The sequence below is a fragment of the Brachionichthys hirsutus genome, chromosome 17 (genome assembly GCF_040956055.1).
Source record: "Brachionichthys hirsutus isolate HB-005 chromosome 17, CSIRO-AGI_Bhir_v1, whole genome shotgun sequence".
Classification (NCBI taxonomy): domain Eukaryota; kingdom Metazoa; phylum Chordata; class Actinopteri; order Lophiiformes; family Brachionichthyidae; genus Brachionichthys; species Brachionichthys hirsutus.
This window is the reverse complement of record NC_090913.1, coordinates 701010-722574: the sequence shown is the minus strand read 5'-3', so window position 1 is coordinate 722574 and position 21565 is coordinate 701010. Positions and strand designations below refer to the sequence as shown.

Genomic DNA, 21565 nt, shown 5'->3' with positions numbered 1-21565 from the left:
CAGAATCTGTAACAGATATGAATCGTCTTCTTCTCTTTTTTTCCCCGTTTTTACAGTTTCGTCAACATGACTCTTCCCTCTAATCTGAAATGCCAGGGATTAAACTGGCACCCAATTCTATCCATAATGCTACCATTCCAACCCCTCTCGCTTGCTCTCCCTCTCTCTCACACACACACACACACAAACAGAGAGAGAGAGAGAGAGAGAGCGATTTACATGCAGTGTCCTGCCAGACTAGTCATTTTGGGATGGGCCTGATGTTTGAGAGGAAGGTGGGTGGGATGGATTAGATTAGGTTGGTCTGAATTCAAGAGATAGAGACAGAAAAACACGAAAAAGTGTGTGTGTGTGTGTGTGTGTGTGTGTGTGTGTGTGAGAGCGAGAGAGAGAGAGAGAGAGAGAGAGAGAAAGCGACCGGTTGTTTCAGCCCATCAGTCTGCTGCCATTCCCATCAGGTCAAAGCGCATCATGTCAGCCTCCAAGCATCCGTAGGAGTTCTTACCGTGTTCACACCTTGAATCTCAGTGGACCAATAGGAGCTTGGATTCCAGCACCAAGAGGGAAGTAGTGGTGGAAGCGCTGCTTCACTGGGACTGCACCGGATTCACAATGGATTCTGGACTTTTATGTGAAAAGTGAGCTGAAAGGGTGAGAAAGAGGACAGTAGGAGGAGACACAAGGGTGGGGGGTGGGGGGGGGGACACGTAGAGGGCAGCGTGATGGGAAACATTAACAAAGCTTCTAAACAGAAGAGTAAAAGGAAGAAGGTAAGGCGTTCTTTCATTCCTGTCAACTGAGAGCAAATCATGTCTCACAGATAAATAACAGTTTACTGATTAACTCAGTTCATCAGATATCAGTCAACTTCCTGTAAACAGCTTCCTGTAAACAACTTCCTGTAAACAGCTTCCTGTAAACAGCTTCCTGTTGCCATGGATTCAGCTGTAATTTGACAAAGAAATGCACATTGAAATGCTACTTCTGTTATAAATGGACCTTTTCACTGGAGTCAGTATAAATGAAGTCACAACGCTCCTGATTGCTTTGGTTCCCCTCCTCTAAGGGGGAGTCGGCTGCGGTGCGAAGCGACGCCTCCTTGTCAGCCGCAGGTACAGGTGAGGCGGAGACCGACGACTCAGAGGAAGGAGGGAGCGAGCGCGACTTTGAGGAGCCGCTGTGTGCTCTGGTTAAGAACTGCAACATGCTGCACCACATAGTGGGACCTGCATGCGTCTTCCTCAGACAGGGCTTCGCTCAGAGCCAGCTCGTATGTATGCCCCCCCCCCACACACACACACACACACACACACACCTACACACGCACACACACACACACACAGACACACACAGCCCAAGGAAAGGGGAGGTTAAGGCCACCGATCAGGCCTGTGTGACCTCATCCCGTCGTTCATCCTGGACGTCTCCCACGTCCTCCATGAGGCGTTCATCCTGGACGTCTTCCACGTCCTCCATGAGGCGATCATCCTGGACGTCTTCCACGTCCTCCATGAGGCGTTCATCCTGGACGTCTTCCACGTCCTCCATGAGGCGTTCATCCTGGACGTCTTCCACGTCCTCCATGAGGCGTTCATCCTGGACGTCTTCCACGTCCTCCATGAGGCGTTCATCCTGGACGTCTTCCACGTCCTCCATGAGGCGTTCATCCTGTGGACGTCTTCCACGTCCTCCATGAGGCGTTCATCCTGGACGTCTCCCACGTCCTCCATGAGGCGTTCATCCTGGACGTCTCCCACGTCCTCCATGAGGCGTTCATCCTGGACGTCTCCCACGTCCTCCATGAGGCGATCATCCTGGACGTCTTCCACGTCCTCCATGAGGCATTCATCCTGGACGTCTTCCACGTCCTCCATGAGGCGTTCATCCTGGACGTCTTCCACGTCCTCCATGAGGCGTTCATCCTGGACGTCTTCCACGTCCTCCATGAGGCGTTCATCCTGTGGACGTCTTCCACGTCCTCCATGAGGCGTTCATCCTGGACGTCTTCCACGTCCTCCATGAGGCGTTCATCCTGGACGTCTTCCACGTCCTCCATGAGGCGTTCATCCTGGACGTCTTCCACGTCCTCCATGAGGCGTTCATCCTGTGGACGTCTTCCACGTCCTCCATGAGGCGTTCATCCTGGACGTCTTCCACGTCCTCCATGAGGCGTTCATCCTGTGGACGTCTTCCACGTCCTCCATGAGGCGTTCATCCTGGACGTCTCCCACGTCCTCCATGAGGCGTTCATCCTGGACGTCTTCCACGTCCTCCATGAGGCGTTCATCCTGGACGTCTTCCACGTCCTCCATGAGGCGTTCATCCTGGACGTCTCCCACGTCCTCCATGAGGCGTTCATCCTGGACGTCTTCCACGTCCTCCATGAGGCGTTCATCCTGAACGTCTCCCACGTCCTCCATGAGGCGTTCATCCTGGACGTCTTCCACGTCCTCCATGAGGCGTTCATCCTGGACGTCTCCCACGTCCTCCATGAGGCGTTCATCCTGGACGTCTCCCACGTCCTCCATGAGGCGTTCATCCTGGACGCCTTCCACGTCCTCCATGAGGCGTTCATCCTGTGGACGTCTTCCACGTCCTCCATGAGGCGTTCATCCTGGACGTCTTCCACGTCCTCCATGAGGCGTTCATCCTGTGGACGTCTTCCACGTCCTCCATGAGGCGTTCATCCTGGACGTCTTCCACGTCCTCCATGAGGCGTTCATCCTGGACGTCTTCCACGTCCTCCATGAGGCGTTCATCCTGGACGTCTTCCACGTCCTCCATGAGGCGTTCATCCTGGACGTCTCCCACGTCCTCCATGAGGCGTTCATCCTGGACGTCTCCCACACCCTGTGATTGGACACCCAGCTCTGTCCTTTGGGTCATTGCAGCGTTGGTTTTGGTGCTTCACGCAGCTGGAGGCTCGCTGGATGACCGGGCCCCTCGTGGTTTCTGTAGGAGGACAAACATGACACAAACATTCTTAACGTTTTCCAACGCTGTGAAAATGTGTAGAATAAATATTACATTTCAACACTTCTGTCAATGAAGATTTGCTTCAAAGCCTGCGACACATCAGCAGGGCGGGGTGCCAGGCAGGTGGCTGCTGTAAACAAACCGGCGGGTGTGTGATGGGCCATGGACCCCCCCCCCCCAAAGGTAAAAATAGAAAAATAACTGAGGATTCAACGATTCTTGGACCGAATCATTTGCATCCATTGCCGATGCGGAAGGATTGCCTGAATGTTTGCTCTGTAGCAGAAGTTGTCAAATAACAACAAGAGTCATGTGGAAAGACATTTCCAGGGAAAGGCTACGTATGCAGCCGAGTAGCCAGCTGGGAGTGAGAGAAAGTGTGATTGCGTCACTGCATGGATCATGCTGATTGACTCCTGCAGCGTGTACTGTACCTTTAAAATCTCAAATTGAGGCTGATAGATCTAAATAGATTTAAAAAGTGGATTGCATCTCCAAAGTCCACTGCTGCTGCAAGTTTTGCTGCAACCCGGGAGATAATAATATTGTACTGAAGTTAAACTCCTACAACAGAGTCGTCACTTGATGCGTCATTCTCCACAGGATGCGCTGCAGGAAAATGAACATTTCATCATGAAGGCTCATTATGTATTCATAACCAACTTGGTCATTTTGATAATATAGATAGATACAGCATGTGTTGCCTTGATTATAAGGCTTATATAAGGCTTTTAATTTTTTGCGGCTCCAGACATATTTGTTTTTGGTTTTTTTGGTCCAATATGGCTCTTTCAACATTTTGGGTTGCCGACCCCTGCCTTAAATCAATGTAAAACATCACTGCTCTTAATTAATGTATTAACTTGGAAAAACTTTGGAACTCTTTAGACAAGTTGTTCAGTTTTATTTATATAGCGCCAGATCACAACATAAAGTCATCTCAAGGCACTTTACAGGATTAGCAGGGAAAGACCTGCAGGGAAACACAGAACCCAACTTGACCCACAAGAGCAACGGAGGCAAGGAAAAACTTCCCTTTAACGGGCAGAAACCTTGGACAGAACCTAGGCTCATGGTGGACGGCCATCTGTCTGACCGGCTGGGTTGAGAGAGAGAGAGAGAGAGAATGGCAGGTCGGAGACGAGTCAAGGAGATGGATAGGGAAGTGATAGTGAGACAGAGCAGGAGCAGACAAAAACTAAATGCTAATGCTAGCGATATAAAGCTATAAATGCTAATGCTAGCGACGTGGACTTCAGTGTTGAGGGACACAGGTCCAGGTTCTGCAGCACCACGGACAGAAGGACCTGAAAGAGAGAGAGGGACAAACAGAGGGAGAGAGAGAACAAGACTACAGGAAGAGAGAGAGATTACTGACATATATTTATAACATGAATAACCAGATAAAGGGGGAGGAGCTCAGTGTATCATGATGTTAAGCCACCAATGCTGCCTAATGACAGCAGATTGATTATATTGATTACTGCATCGGTTAGTTATAAGCTTTGTTAAAAAGGAAAGTCTTTAATCTACTCTTGAACATAGAGACGGTGTCTGTCTCACGAACCAATCAGGGAGCTGATTCCACAATAAAGGAGCTTGATAACTGAAAGCTCCGCCCCCCTGTCTGCTCTTGGAAATTTTTGGAACCACGAGCAGGCCAGCATTTTGGGACCGCAGGGTTCTAGTGGGGCAATACGGGATAATCATCTCTGTAAGGTAAGGAGGGGCCTGGCCAGTGAGGGCTTTAAAAGTGAGTAGAAGGATTTTATATTCAATCCGTTCCCTAACAGGAAGCCAATGCAGAGACGCCAGAACAGGGGAAATGTGTTCTCTCAGTCTGGTTCCCATCAGAACACGAGCTGCTGCGTTCTGGATTAGCTGGAGATGTTTAATAGACCTTTTTGGGCAGCCGGACAGTAAGGAGTTGCAGTAGTCCAGTCTGGAAGTCACAAAAGCATGGACTATTTTTTCTGCATCTTTTCGGGTTAGTACAGGGGTGGGCAAACTTTTTGACGTGCGGGCCACATTGGGTTTGAAATTTTGACCGAGGGGCCGGGCCAGGAGCATTTGGATGACTGTATACTCATCCAGATATACTAAAGCGATGCGTGTAGTGTGCAAACCTCATAGCACAGTACACACACAGATAAATGTACAACCCGCTTTACTAACAGTGTGTACGAAGGACTGCGTCTTTCAAATGTGCAAAATAGCCCTAATGCAGGTAGTACGTTTGTCTCAATGAATATGCAAGATGCGGCATTTACACATATTTTGGCACAACGGTGTGAGGAGAAATGTAAATAGATTAAAATAGCAATGACACTGTGATCTGTCAAACCTGGTGATTGCATCTGTTTTTAATAAATTTCACTTGAAGGCGTAAAGTTAAATAAATCAACATTTATTGAAAAAAGATGATCACTTTCAACATTCAAAACCTATCAAAACACGAAATACTAAATCTCAATCATTCCTGCTGCACTCATTGTTGTTCCACTGCTGTGCATAAATGCGCACTTCATTAAAAGACGCACGTTCAAACTTTCCAGATGCATTTTCTTTCATAACAGAACATACAAACTCACCAATTTCAGTGGGAACAGTGTTGTTGGTCTCCCTTTTTTGCCAGTGCACCAAAGTCTGGAGTTATTTTTGCTGTTCTATTCTCAGGATAGATCTGAGATGTTGGTCCGTTAACTTGGATCTATGACGGGCTTTATTGATCATGACGCTGAACCTCTGCTCACACACGTAGGTCGAGCCAAACAACACCAGCACCTTCTGTGCCGTCCTCTGGAGGTTTGGAAACGTGGCTTCGTTAAGTGAGGCATAAAAGTCATTCAGGTTAAGAGATTTGAACTTATCCTTTCAGACGGAGTCGGACAGATCGATCGATCGATCAATTCCAACTGCAGCTCCTGCAGTGCGGTTTCAGGGTCTTGTGACGGGACGGGACACCAGCAATGGGGGAAACGAAACTAAAAGCAGAGCAATACGCTACAAGCCACCGATGGTCAGTGCGGCGCCATCTGCTGGTCAAACACGGGTATTGCAGGGACAAAATGAAAGTTATGATTTTGAATTTTTTGGTCATTGGACAAGTTTGGCGGGCCGTATTGAAAAGCATAACGGGCCGTGGTTTGCCCATGTCTGGGTCAGTAGGTGCCTGACTTTTGAAATATTCCGAAGGTGAAAGAACGCAGTCCTTGAAATATGCTTTATCTGGGACTGAAATGACAGGTCCTGATCAAAGATTACCCCCAGATTCTTGGCAGTGGTGCTGGTGGACACTGAGACGCCATCTAGTTCAACTACAACACTAGAACAAACATTTCTGAGATGCTTTGGCCCAAGAACCAGAACCTCAGTTTTATTTAGATTCAATAACAGGAAGTTCTCGGTCATCCAGGAGTTAATGTCCTTAAGGCACGTCTGAAGTCTAACCAACCAGGGTTATAATAGTTTTGGATTTTTAATTATAGTTTAGTTTTAGTTAGTTTTGAATTTGTTTTCTCTAATTCAGTTAGTTTTAGTTAGTTTTTAGAGTGGATTTTTTAGTTTTTATTAGTTTTAGTTTTGTTTTTATTAGTTTAATTTAGTTTTTATTAGTTTTAGTTTTTCATACTTTCAGTTATTTGTCAGATGCAGGATTAAAATATAATAAAACAATACAACTCAACAAAAGATAACATATAAAACATTTATTCAGTAATTTTAAACAAGCAACCGTAACAGTCCGCAGCATAGCTGCTAACGTGCTACAATCTCGGACTTAATACTTAATTTGCCGCTGATGATTTGCTCTCAGCGTGGACAAGCTTTCTTGCTCTTGATATCAGCGAGTCAGTATTTGGGTTCTTCAGGCAGCGTTCAGGGTGAGCTGGAGGGTGAGAACCAGACATGGATCCTCTGGAACTTGTTGGTTTCTCCATCTGGCAGGTCAAGCTCTGAGCAAAAAGAACAAACAAATGTAAAACACACAAAGAATAGTACGGTTAAATAATTATGTATTAATTAGGACTGTCTGTAATAACCCTTGTTTTTACAATATTAGATCTGAAATCATGACATTACAATAACGATGATGTCAGTGTGACAATTATACATTTCAGGTTTTAGCGGATGGAGGCTCCAACATTTGTGATTGGCATTTTAGGTTTTGGATCAGAATGAGTAAAATAAATAATTTATTTCCTCTCCTTTTGGGACTTTATGGGGTTTTAATATCAATTAAAGTTTACAACACTGATTTTTGTTACATTTTATATCAGCATAAAAGGTCAACAAGACTAATGTATTTGGGACTAGAACCACTCACCAACGTGTTCAGTGTCCTCGTCGTCCGTCTCTAATCCAATCCACGGTTCATCCAGACCATCTCCAGGTCCTCCTGGCTGAGGAGGGCTCCATCGGGGGGGCTCCATCAGGGGGCTCCCTCAGGGGGCTCCTCACTTTGGGCTTGGCTCCAAGCAGCTCATCTTCTTCTCATGTCTCATTAATGCAGCGAGCCATGCCCCCCCCAGTGTGTGTGTGGGGGGCTCCAGTCGGTGCAGGTTAAAAGCAGTCCCTTATTGTCTCCTTCGCGGTGCTAACTGCTAGCCGGGGGGCTGCTCGCAGTTAGCTTTTTTGTTTCTCTCCGTCGTAATAAACACATCCCACATGGGGCTGGAGCGCTCGGCGCTTCCTGCCGGCTTCCGTCGGTAGTGACGTCACCAACCCGATTCTCAACGAGCAGTGACGGGAACAGCCGGACGGAGCCGCCAGCACACGTAACTCCGAGCAAAATAAATCAATTTAAAAATCGATAAAAACGAAAACGAAGAGATTAGTGTCTTTAATTTTTATTAGTTTTAGTTAGTTTTGTGAACGGACAATACCGTTTTCGTTAGTTTTCGTGTTCTCTTTTAATTATCGTTTTTATTTAGTTCTAGTTAACGAAAATGTTTTTTCAATTCTAGTTTTCGTTTTTTCGTTAGTTTTCGTTAACTATAATAACCCTGTAACCAACTGATCGACCTTGTCTGGCTGAACAGACAGGTACTGTTACTGCTATTGAAATGCATTAATTAATTGTTGACCGAGCATGTTCATTAAGATGTTGGTGGTTGTTATTTTCCTGCAAGTATGTTTCTTGTGTTTGCCGGAACTAATGTTTGCCGTCACATGTGTTGCTACGACGGAGTTAGGTGAAGCGCAACACTAAGACTGCTGGCGCTGTGGTTGTTTTGACGTTCGTACGAAGATGGTGCTTTATTGAAGACATCCTTTTGTTTGTATTTTTGGTTTCATCGTCTGGGGTCTAAGCATTGACCGCGGAACACCCAGGGAACTGTATTTTTACTCTTTTCAGGACAAGCGGCCAACGAGGTATCTGTTCAAACTGTAGCATTGTTAGCTAGCGCCATCTAGCGTGTGGCTCAATATTGTTTATGTTATGCATCGTGCAATGTATTAATATTTCTTTGTTGTGTACATTTAATGTAGTTTTCACGGCGTATGGCGTATGACGGAAGGAGAGAGAGAGAAGAGCAATAAACGCCCGTTTCAGAGAACCAACCTGTGTCTGTGTTGTCATGGAAAGAGCTACAGTGAAAACTCGCCTGCTCAGCACCGGTAGGAGATACGACGGGAGCACCGTGAGTAACGAATAACGATCAACGGTGATCCAAGAGGACCAACACAAAGCCAGACAAAGAGACTAAATGAAATAACAACAGACTGTGTTATAGAGCAATTCTCAAGTCCAGAACAAAGATGTGTTACACAGACATGTTATCTTCATAAGTGTTTAGCCTGTATATCTGGGAACAAATATAATGTGTTGGTCACAAGGTTAAAGGGCTATGCCTTTAGTTTGAAAATATTTCCTTTGTAAAGTATAAGTGATCTCTGTATGCATTTCTAGAATATAAGGTATATTTTATATACAACAAAGTATTTCTTATTTGTTTGATGTTAGGCCAAGTAACAGTAAGCTACATGTTTTGAAGTTAAACTTCACACAGCCTGAGAGGAACACAATTCAAAACTACACATATTCTAGTCATTCATTCACCCTCAAATATGTCTGACATAAGTATTGCGGCAAGCTATAAAGAGGTCCAGTTATCTGCTCAACAAGACAAAGCAGTAGATGTACAAACACTACGAAGAAGCGAAAGAACGAGAACTCTAACCGAAAAGGGAAGCGAATATGAAGAAGAAAGGCTAAAGAATGTGCAACGTCGCTATAGGTTGACTTATGAGAGATGGAGGTTTCACGCAAGAATAAGCAAAGAAATGTTGTCAGATGCCATCAATGAAGATGAATTGCAAGATCTCATTGAGAATGTAAAGGATGCCTGCTCTGACGTAAAGGTTATTTACGAAGAGTTACGTCAAATGCAAACCCCTCAACCAGACCTGCGACGTAAGGTTGACACATGCATATCGCTTTCAGCATTTATAATCAAAAGAGCTGAAAGGCAACTTAAAGGACACACAGCGGATGAAGTGGAAGAAGCTTGGCCTGATGTTGGATCAATTTTAGATTCAACAGATTCCCTCTCTAAAGCACTGTCACACCACTCAAAAGGTAACGCTTCTCACTCTAGCATCCACTCATTTAAAAGAACTGAGGCTGCAGCCGAAGCTGCTGCATCCCAGGAAGTCTTAACGGTGTTGGAAGAACAAGAAAGGGAAGTAATAGCGCTTCAAAGACTGGAGACTGAGGAAAAACAGCTTCTATGTCAATTTGAATTTGAGAAACTTGCCAGACAACAAGCAATACAGGATAAACGCAGAAGGCTTGAACGTCTAGAAGAGGTGAAGAAATTCAACGCAGCAAAGGCGCGAGTAAAGTTCTATGATCAAGACGAAATAAAGTCAGAATCGATCGACTTGCAGCATGACGTCAAACCAGCAAGAAAATTTGAAGTTCATAACCTCAACCCCTCAAGGCCCCCATTCATTCCTCAATCTATAACAGCCACAAGTCAAGCTCTGCCAACTTCAATGTCTACGCAGAATAGTGCTGACCTAGTTAACATGCTGGCAGAAGCTATGAATGCTAATCGTCTCCCAATACCAGAGCCTTCCGTGTTCACTGGAGATCCCTTAAAGTTCAAGGACTGGCAACTATCCTTTGAAACTTTAATAGACAAGAAAAACATTCCACAGAATGAGAAACTATATTACCTAAGAAAGTACCTCGGTGGCAATGCAAAGAAAGCTGTGGAAGGATTCTTTCTGCTAGGCACTGAAGTAGCATATATTTCAACCTGGCAGTTGCTGGAAAAGCGTTTTGGAGATCCATTTATCATTGGAAAGTCATTCAGAGACAAACTGCATGCATGGCCAAAAATCAGCTCCAAAGATGGGGTGGAATTGAGAGACTTTACAGACTTCCTGAAGAGTTGCGAGGCAGCAATACCTCACATTAAGACATTAGAAGTTCTCAACGACTGTAATGAGAATCAAAGAATTCTGCTGAAATTACCAGATTGGTTGGTATCCAAATGGAACCGCAAAGTAATGAAGCACACAGAAGAAAGGTTTGAGTACCCCGCATTCAAAGAGTTTGTAGATTTCCTGACAAAGGAAGCAGATCTTGCTTGCCATCCCATATCTTCAGTTCTCGCACTTAAGAACGTGGAGAGTGAAGATGCAAAGCACCTACGAAGCCAAACCATTCAGGCAAAGACGTTGTCCACAAACACAACACCAAGTAATATCCCATCATGCATTTTCTGCAAAAGAACAGGACATGACCTTGACAAATGCAGAAGCTTTGGTGAAAGGACACTTCAAGATCGTATTAAGTTTGTGCAAGACGAGAAGCTTTGTTTTGGATGTCTGGATACTGGTCATCTCTCAAGAATGTGCAACAACAGGAGCACGTGTAGAATGTGTCAGAGGAGACACCCTACATGTTTGCATGACAATCGGTTCAAGACACAACAAGGGTCGACACCTCCAAGGGGTGAGGAGAATTCAAGGCACAGAACAGACATCCAAGAGACTGCAACTGCAACAGCTACTGCCAACAGAGTCATACAAGAGGGCTTGGTCACACAAACATCCTCAATCGTGCCTGTTTGGGTCTCATCCACAAACCAACCGGATAAAGAAGTTTTAGTCTATGCACTCTTAGACACGCAGAGCGACACAACCTTTATCCTAGATGTGGTGGCTCAAGACCTTGACACAAAGAAAGAAAATGTCAGTTTGCGGTTATCCACAATGTCTACAAAATCAACTGTAGTACATTGTCAGAAGCTGTCAAATCTACAAGTGAGAGGCTACGAGTCAGAGAAAAGGGTTTCACTGCCACCATTATACACGAGAGAGTTCATTCCGGCCGATAGATCGCACATTCCAACTTCTGAGACTGCTAAAAAATGGCCCCATCTAGAAAGAATGGCAGACAAGATTCCACCGCCGCTGGAATGCAAAGTAGGTCTTCTGATAGGCTATAACTGTCAACAAGCCCTTCTTCCTAAGGAGATCATATCCGGTGAGGAAAATCATCCATATGCACAAAGAACAGATCTTGGCTGGAGCATCGTTGGTTGTTCAAACCTAGTGAGTGATCATAACGATGCAATTGGAATCAGCCATAGAATCATAGTACGAGAAGTAATACGTGCCATGCATCCATCAGCTGAGCTGAAGAAAGCAGTGCACTTTGTGTGCAGAACTCAAGTCAAGGAGATCAATCCTGCAGACATAATCAAGGCTCTGGAATTTGATTTTGCAGATCACGCTGCGGATGATAATCCAGTTTCACAAGAAGACCTCCTGTTCTTATCTAAAGTAAAAAGGGGCATAAGACAGAAGAAAAATGGTCACTATGAACTCCCACTTCCTTTCAAGACAGACAAGCCTTGCCTCCCTAACAACAAACAAAGTGCAATTCATGGACTCACATCATTAGAGCGAAGACTGAGAAAAAATGAGCAGTATTACAAGGATTATGTGCACTTCATGAATGACATAATCATCCAAGGAGATGCTGAGAAGATGCCAGAGTCTGAACTTGATAACCGACCAGCATGGTATATTCCTCACCACGGAGTCTACCACCCCCACAAACCTGGGAAGATCCGTGTGGTTTTTGATTGTTCAGCTCGTTTCCAAGAAACTTCTCTGAATGATCATCTTTTGACTGGGCCAGACTTGACTAACACATTAGTTGGAGTACTATGTCGATTCAGAAAGGGTCCAATTGCCATCATGTGTGACATTGAACGAATGTTCCACCAGTTTCATGTGTCAAAGGAACACCAAGATTACTTACGGTTTCTCTGGTGGGACAAAGGAGATCTGAACTCCAAACCCTCAGTCTACAGGATGAAGGTGCACTTGTTTGGGGCAGCTTCATCCCCTGGATGCTCCAACTTTGGACTTAAGTACCTAGCATCGCAGGGCCACGGAAAGTTCAGCGAAGAATCAATCAAGTTCATCGAAAGAAGTTTCTACGTCGACGATGGTTTGGCAAGTGTAAAGTCACCTGCCGAAGCCATACACTTGGTAGAAGAGTCAAGAGCACTATGTAAGAAAGGAAACCTTCGGCTGCACAAGTTTGTATCCAATGATAAAGATGTGTGCGCTGTGATACCACCTGAAGAACGAGCCCAAACTAAGGATCTGGATATGGCACTCGGAGAAATTCATGTTGAACGAGCACTTGGAGTTCAATGGTGCATCGAAGCAGATGAATTCCAATTCAGGGTCATAGTTAAGAAAAATCCATTGACTCGGAGAGGGGTTCTCTCAACTGTTGCCTCTGTCTATGATCCATTGGGGTTTGTAGCCCCCTTTGTACTAGTTGGCAAACAGATTCTTCAGACACTATGTAGAGACAAGATAGAATGGGATGAAGAGCTCCCTGAGCACATTCGGCCAAAATGGGAGTCGTGGCTTAGTGACTTGCCCCACCTAGCAGCCCTCACGATTCCAAGAAGCTACATCCCATTAAGTTTCGGTGAGGTCATACGATATGAGCTTCACAATTTCTCAGATGCAAGTCTCAAGGGATATGGTGCATGTTCATATCTCCGAGCAATAAGCAAAACAGGACAAGTCAGTTGTTCCCTTGTCATGGGAAAAGCAAGAGTGGCTCCCACCAAGCTAACAACTATCCCAAGACTCGAGTTGTCGTCAGCTGTGATTTCTGTCCGCAATGGTGATGTCATGAAAAGGGAGCTTGAGATGGACCTGGTCGAGTATTATTGGACTGACTCAATGGTGGTCCTTGGCTATGTGAACAATGATGCTAAACGGTTCCACACATTCATAGCCAACCGAGTCCAAAGAATAAGATCTAGCACAAACCCTGACCAATGGCGACATGTTAGCTCTGAAGATAACCCAGCAGACTATGCTTCAAGAGGGTTAAGTGCAGTTCAGCTGAAAGAGTCTAGTTGGCTGAAAGGACCAGACTTCCTCTGGCAACAAGATCTACCACCTAGAGAGGAAATGGTGGGAGAAGTGGAAATAACCAACCCCGAGCTTCGCAAGGTTCATACTCACACAATTGAGACAAAGGAAGTAAGTTCAATGGTGAACCGTCTGACTAAGTTTTCTGACTGGTCCAGAGCAGTTAGAGCTGTGGCTAGACTCAGAAGGTTTGTTAAAGAATTCAAGGGACTTCAACCAACAATCAAAGAATCAACTAGCCTTGAAGAAAGAAGAGAGGCAGAAATCTTCATCATCAAGTTGGTGCAAGGAGAAGCCTTTTCTGAAGACATGCAGAGGGTCAATCTTCACAAGTGCGATAAGTTGCACAAGTTGAATGCATTCTTGGATGAGAACGGTGTTCTCAGGGTGGGAGGACGGTTATCCCGATCAGCCTTGCACCATGAAGTAAAACATCCAGCCATACTTCCTAAGAAATCCCACATATCAGCTCTTCTCATCAAACATCATCACGAGCGTATACACCACCAAGGAAGAGGCATGACTATGAATGAGTTGCGCGCCAATGGAATATGGATCTTAGGATGTGGAAGCGTGGTCTCCTCACACATCTACAAGTGCGTAAAATGCAGGAGATACAGAAGAACCACAGAGGTTCAACAGATGGCAGATCTGCCAGAAGAGAGAACTGAGACTTCACCTCCCTTTACCTACTGTGGCATTGACTGCTTCGGTCCTTTCATCGTAAAGGAAGGAAGAAAGGACTCAAAACGATATGGACTGTTATTTACCTGTTTATGCTCCAGAGCAGTCCACATAGAAACAGTAGATGACTTAACTACAGATGCATTCATAAATGCCCTTCGTGCATTTGTGGCCATCAGAGGACCTGTGCGCCAACTGAGATGCGATCAAGGAACAAATTTCATGGGAGCCAGAAAGGTGTTTTCTGAGTTGCTTAAGGGAATGCACATTGAACGTCAACGAGCAATTGGCTGTGAATTTGTGGTGAATGTCCCATCCGCAAGTCACATGGGTGGAGTGTGGGAGCGTCAAATCCGCACAATCAGAAGCATCCTAACTGCCATGCTTGACAAGTCTAATGGCAGACTTGACACCACGAGTCTGAGAACATTTCTTTATGAAACAATGTCTATAATCAACAGCAGACCATTGAGTGTTGAACATCTTCATGATCCTGCTGGTCCAGAACCTCTCACTCCCAACCATATTCTAACTATGAAATCATCAATACTTCTGCCCCCTCCTGGACAGTTCTGTAAGGAGGATCTCTATCTGCACAAAAGATGGAGAAGAGTGCAGTTCTTGGCTGATGAATTCTGGCAAAGATGGAAGCGAGAATACCTGCTCAACCTCCAACAGCGACAAAAATGGCAAAGAACATCACGAAGTTCACAAGTTGATGACATTGTGATTCTACAAGATGAAAGCTCACCAAGAAATGAATGGAAGCTTGCCCGAGTCGTCAAAGTTCACCCAAGTTCAGATGGCATGGTTCGAAAACTCAGGGTACTAGTCAGCGACACTACACTTGATAAAGGAAGACCACTCACTAGATCGGTTTTCCTAGAGAGGCCTATTCACAAAGTAGTCACCTTACTTGAGGCAGACTAAGTCACACATAGACTCATGTGTTCAGTTTTAAAACACCTGGTTATTTTCAGTTGAGAAATTCCCACATTTCAAGTTAATGTGTGAATTTGGTGGGAGTGTTACTGCTATTGAAATGCATTAATTAATTGTTGACCGAGCATGTTCATTAAGATGTTGGTGGTTGTTATTTTCCTGCAAGTATGTTTCTTGTGTTTGCCGGAACTAATGTTTGCCGTCACATGTGTTGCTACGACGGAGTTAGGTGAAGCGCAACACTAAGACTGCTGGCGCTGTGGTTGTTTTGACGTTCGTACGAAGATGGTGCTTTATTGAAGACATCCTTTTGTTTGTATTTTTGGTTTCATCGTCTGGGGTCTAAGCATTGACCGCGGAACACCCAGGGAACTGTATTTTTACTCTTTTCAGGACAAGCGGCCAACGAGGTATCTGTTCAAACTGTAGCATTGTTAGCTAGCGCCATCTAGCGTGTGGCTCAATATTGTTTATGTTATGCATCGTGCAATGTATTAATATTTCTTTGTTGTGTACATTTAATGTAGTTTTCACGGCGTATGGCGTATGACGGAAGGAGAGAGAGAGAAGAGCAATAAACGCCCGTTTCAGAGAACCAACCTGTGTCTGTGTTGTCATGGAAAGAGCTACAGGTACAATTGAGTATCGTCCGCCAGGGGCGTCACTAGGTTTTCAGGACAGGGGGGGCTTAGCCCCCAGGACATCTACAGGATGTGAGCAAATGTAGCGTACGAGCACAAAACCTCAAACGGCTAACAAGGGCTGATAAATTATACATTATGATTATTTCTGTCTGTTTTTTAATACAGTACAACAACAAACAGTTTTAGACAGTAACAGGATGTTTACAGCATTAACAAGAAACAAAATGGCTAAAATTACAAGTTACTCGGTGGATGGAAGCATCAAAGAACGCCGTTTGTGTCTAAGAGTCGATCACTCTGTTGTGATTCTGAAGCTCGTCTTTTTCATTGACTGCAAGACTGTGAAGTCTTTTCTGGCTCGTTTGACGCAGCCAGGAATGCAACCGACACAGTGCAACCGACGCTGTGCACTAAAGGACCTTTCACATGAGCAGCTGCTTACGGGCACCGTTAGGGCGACTTGGGTAGAACCTTCAGAGAGGGAAACTACTACTCAAGAAGTTCTCACATTTAGGCCTGCATGCTGGATGCCTTTTAGTAGCTCTGCATCTACTGCAGAATCTGAACTCAAGCTCACCAGCCATCCTACCCACACAAGGGAAAAGTAACTCTCTTTTCACTGTGTCTGAGTTCTATTCAGTGCGTGAACCTGCAGGTTCCTCCAGGTTCTGCAGGTTCTGCAGGTCTCTGTCTCTGATTCATGTCTCTGTGGGCGTGGCACAGGGCTTAAATGTTACTACCAGCAGTGATAAACTTACTTTCTTTATAAACTTTCTTATATCCATTCTTCATCCATCCGTTCACGTTCTTCTCCTAAAGCTCTTCTATTCTGCTCTGTGTGCTTCAAACACGCTGCAGGGACCGACAATTAGCGGTCACAGGGAAAACGTGGACTGGAGTTTCAGTGATGTGGGCATTCTCTATAGGAACAGGTGGAACGGGTTCTCTACCTTACGTCATGAAGTGAGGGGAAACAGATTCATGATCAGATTTAAGTAAATAATGACAGGTTATATGTTTTTAAACATATATTCTGGCGGCTTTAATAGAATAGAGAATTTTGGTCACTGAACAAAAAAAAACAATTTTTTTTTTTTTTTTAAACGACCCAAAATTATTTAGGGGGGCTGAAGCCCCCCTAAAATAGGCCTAACGACGCCACTGTCGTCCGCATAGCAGTGGAAATTTATGCTATGTTTCTTAATAATGTTACCTAAGGGAAGCATATACAGCGTGAACAGAATAGGTCCAAGCACTGAACCCTGTGGAACTCCATATTTAACTTCAGTGTACGTAGAAGATTCATCATGAACACGTACAAACTGGAATCTATCAGATAAATATGATCTAAACCAGTTCAATGCAGATCCTCTAACACCAACAGATTGTTCCAGCCTCTGTAACAGAATCTGATGATCTATTGTGTCAAAGGCTGCACTGAGATCTAATAAAATAAGCAGAGACAAGTCCATTATCAGACGCCATTAAAGGTCATTGGTGACTTTAACTAATGCTGTCTCTGTGCTATGATGAGCTCTGAAACACGACTGGAAAACCTCAAATAACTGATTGTCTTGTAAGAATTCACACAGCTGACTGGAAACTGCTTTCTCTAGAAGCTTTGACAGGAATGGAAGGTTTGAAATTGGCCGATAGTTAGCCAAGACATCAGGATCCAATGTTGGTTTTTTGAGAAGCGGTTTAATGACTGCTGTTTTAAGAGACTTGGGTACATAGCCTGTGTGTAGGGATAGATTAATTATATTTAGCAAAGCAATACTGATTGAGGGGAAGACTTCTTTAAGTAGCTTAGTTGGGACCGGGTCTAAAACTAGTATCTACGTACACAATGTTTAAGTCTAATTTGGTGTATATTCTGTCCAGGCATGTATAGTATTTTGAAATTAATTTGTAGTTTGTATGATCTTTGTTCTTGTTGTTTTTCTTTTGTTTTGATTTTGGGTTTTATTTTTAAAATTGTTTTTATTTTACTTTATTTTATTTTTTTTCTATATTTTCTTTCTTTCTTTTGCTCAGTTTGTTTGCTTTTTCCGTGTATCTTTTCCTTTTTAGCTTTTATTTAACTTATTTTATATATATATATATATATATTGATTGATTTTGTTTAGTTAATTTGAACTTGAGGGGAGGATTTTTATATAAGCCCTTTCGGCTTCTTTTCCTCTCCTGCACTATTATTTGCCTTTGTAATGTTTTGTTTATGTTTATTATTGTGCATATGAATAAAATGAAAATGAAATGAAAACGAATTCTACACAATCAGGAAACAAATGTGAGTTTTTGCACAATACAAGAACGGCTTGACACTGAGAGTATTGTAGAAAATGATCATACATAAATTAATAATTAGAAATGCTGATTAATATTTAGTTTCAGTCAACATAGAGAAAATCAGACAACTCGGGAGGCGCGTGTTTTTGTTTGTGCCTGTTTTAACAAAGAACAACAGGCAGTTTGTGTGTGTGTTTACCGTCTGCCCAACCTGCGCAGGTACGCTAACGTTTGCTAATCAACTTGTGCAGATGAAATATTAAGCAGCAGAAAGGGAAATGAAAAGCAGCTAAGCTTTGGTGAGTTGTAATACAATTTACAGCTGTAATCTCTCCTCGTCCTCTAATCCAGGCCTGTATTATTCCCGGTGATGTCGCGTCCGCATCCAGGGCGTGTTGGATGAGGCGCCTTATCCTCCGTTCGCCTTGTTTCACTGCTACGATGAAGGAAAGCCAATTACAACAGCAGCGACTGAGAAATAGATTTCAGTTGTTTTTAGCCTGGCTTTGGGAAGCGGTCATTCAGACAGCGCCGTGAACGTAAACGGTTAATGTGTCAGAGAGCTGTGTAGCAGATCAACCTAACGGTTATTGGGGTCAGTCAGATCAAAACGCGGATAATCCTGGAACCGGATCTCTGCTGACAGCGTGACTTAAAACGTTTCCTGCACCTGTGACAAATGAAGACGATTCTAAAATGGCATCATTGAGAGAGAGAGAGCGAGAGAGAGAGTGTGCGTGTGTGTGTGTGTGTGTGTGTGTGTGTGTGTGTGTGTGGTCTGATTGTCCGTATCTGTGTGCTTTCTATGCAGGACCGGGATCTACGTCCAGAGGAAATGGAAGGTACACAGATTTATAACGCTGAAACCAAACCCTCCCTCCATGACCCGTTCCCTCAGTCAGTCTCCATCCTGGGCATTTAGCTATTTATCCTCCATCCATCCATCCATCCATCCATCCATCCATCCACCCACTGCCCCTCTCTACACCCTGCAGAGCTGCGTGAAGCGTTCAGGGAGTTTGACAAAGACAAGGATGGTTTCATCAGCTGTAAGGACCTGGGAGAGTGCATGAGGACGATGGGATACATGCCGACGGAGATGGAGCTGATAGAACTCAGCCAGCAGATCAGTGAGACGCCACAAACGTCGGGTCAGGAGGATCGAGGTTCTACAAGCCAATCAAGAGTCACCGAGTCTGTCCTTGTGTCTGTCTCAGGTGGCGGCAGGGTGGACTTTGAGGACTTTGTGGAGCTGATGGGTCCCAAGATGCTGGCGGAGACTGCAGACATGATTGGCGTCAAGGAGCTGAGGGACGCCTTCAAAGAGGTCGGTGGTATAATTGCCCCCCCCCCCCCCCCACCTCCAGTATATCACCAGTGTGTGATTTTCACACGTACAATTCTGTTCCCCAGTTTGACTCTGACGGCGACGGTCAGATCAGCCTGGGGGAGCTGAGGGAAGCCATGAAGAAGCTGATGGGGGAGCAGCTCAACCATCACGAGATCGACGAGATCCTGCGAGACGTGGACCTCAACGGGGACGGACAGGTGGACTTTGAAGGTGAATTATTGATTAAAATGCAGTGAAACAAACAAAAGATCAGAAACGAGGGGAAGAGTTTGGAGAGGGAGGCTCCAGGATTACGGGTCAGAAGACTGAGCGAATAGATGTTGAAGATGAGGAGGAGGAGGCGGAGGAGGAGGAGGAGGAGGAGGAGGAGGAGGACAACCCTTCTTTGTTAACACGTGATGAACCGCCTGTTTCCTTTCCACAGAGTTTGTGCGAATGATGTCTCGCTGATCAGAGAGCGAGACCTCGCTGTCCAGAGGCGACGGAACGCTCTTCACCTTCCCGTCCTTCTTCCTGATGAAGACGTGTTGTGTCTGTATTTGTTCTTCAGTTCATGCGTTCGTTTCTCAAGGATGAGAGAATTCCTTCAGTGTTGCTGTTGTAAGATTTAGCATTGAATATGTGAAGATTGTCCAGAGACGGTTTCAGAAGCTGTATTCAGACTGAGATTCAAATACCAGCAGTACACACACACGCACACGCACGCACACACAGACACGCACACACCCACGTGCACACGCTTGCATACACACACGCGCACAGTATTTTTAACATTTTAAAAATGTATTTGTGATATGGAATAATTGCAGAACAAAAGTTAATGTTTTCTTTAGTGAATTAGATGATGCATGTTTATTTTTCTACAATCTACATATATTCATACACATATTGATTAGTTTTCATAAGCTGGGCTCTTATTTTATCAAATAAAAATTCCTTTTGGTTGAATGCGTTTCATAACTTAACTTAATGACAGACCGTCTCACGTGTTTATTGCGTGTAATCATATATTTGTGTGTTTTCTTTGTACAGTGTTCAACAGGTCACGTATTTATACTGTAATAATAAAGTAGCCTTTCCGATGGTTCCGTTGTGTTGAGTGGAATCTGCTCCCGCAGCTGCTCTGCTTCCTGCTTCCTGTTTCCTGTTTCCTGTGTGTCCATCAGAGTGATGACGCGTTCCCTGCAGGGCGGTCCGAAACCTTCCACCTGCGTGATGAATGGATGAGATGGCCTGTTTTCAGGTCCCCCATTAGTCATGGCTGAGCGCAGCCAACGGAGGACTCCCACGCCAGATCGAATCGGTCTCCATCACGTCAGACGTCTTCGTGACGGTTGCTGCTGTCTGTCTGAAATGTTTTCATGAGCCGTTCCAAAGCTGCCATTTCAGACATGTTAGCACAAAATGGCGCAGTGGCTTCTTTTCCACAACTTCAGCCACACTGAAGGAATAGCTTTGTCCAAATTGAAGGTTGTTGTTGTTGTTGTGAGAAACACAGAATGCTGCGCTGCCTTGCCGGTGTCACCTGGAGGGACACGCCCCCTGCACGCAGAGTGGATGAAGGCAAATGGAGAAGCGGCGATCAGGAAAGTTAGCCATTAAATATGTCAGCAAACTCCTCAAACATTAAGTTTAATTTCCAAAACCAGCAGCACTTCATGTGCGTAACGACATGTAAGCGAGGACACTGCACCGCTCAATCGCTGCGCTGCGCTGTTCTCAGGAACACCTGGAACAGAGACAGGTGTTTTTTAAACACCTTTTGTTCATGCTTGGCATCCCATAATGCTCGGGCCAATTATTCCTGCATAATTGATGCTGTACTTTCATGAAGGAAACTTTAATACTTCTAAAAACAACATGGAATTTCTGTCTCTGTTGTGGTGAAGGTTCATGGCTGGAAAAGCCCTAAAATACAAAATGTCAAAGTTAAAGACTCATGTTAAGAGCACAGTGGCACAGTGGTTAGCGCTGTTGCCTCACAGAAAGACGGTCGCAGGTTCAAATCATTGAAGCAGTCGATGTGACAGCATTGTTTTCTGGGCTGGCTGTGTTCAGGGCTTTTGTTTGGCTAAGCTAACTGGCTGTTAGCGTCGACATAACAGAGCGAGTGCTCTATTATTCATGTATATATCTCTGTCTATTTCCCAAAAACATGCAATGTAGGTCCAGGTCGTTATTGAAAAAGATAATTAATTCTCAACTGACATACCTGGTTAAATAAAGGTAAAAAAAAAAAAACAGGTGTGTT

The 21565-nt window shown here is 44.6% G+C and overlaps 1 protein-coding gene across 1 annotated transcript; it reads left to right on the top strand.

Annotated features, from left to right (window-relative positions):
* The first annotated feature begins 722 nt into the window (after nucleotides 1-722).
* Nucleotides 723-19764, top strand: cabp2a (calcium binding protein 2a). The gene is made up of 7 exons (XM_068750921.1): nucleotides 723-770; nucleotides 1067-1270; nucleotides 18775-18805; nucleotides 18959-19093; nucleotides 19181-19290; nucleotides 19377-19524; nucleotides 19739-19764. Exons 1-7 carry the CDS (start codon nucleotides 723-725, stop codon nucleotides 19762-19764), a joined length of 702 nt encoding a protein of 233 aa, XP_068607022.1.
* Nucleotides 19765-21565: the final 1801 nt, after the last annotated feature.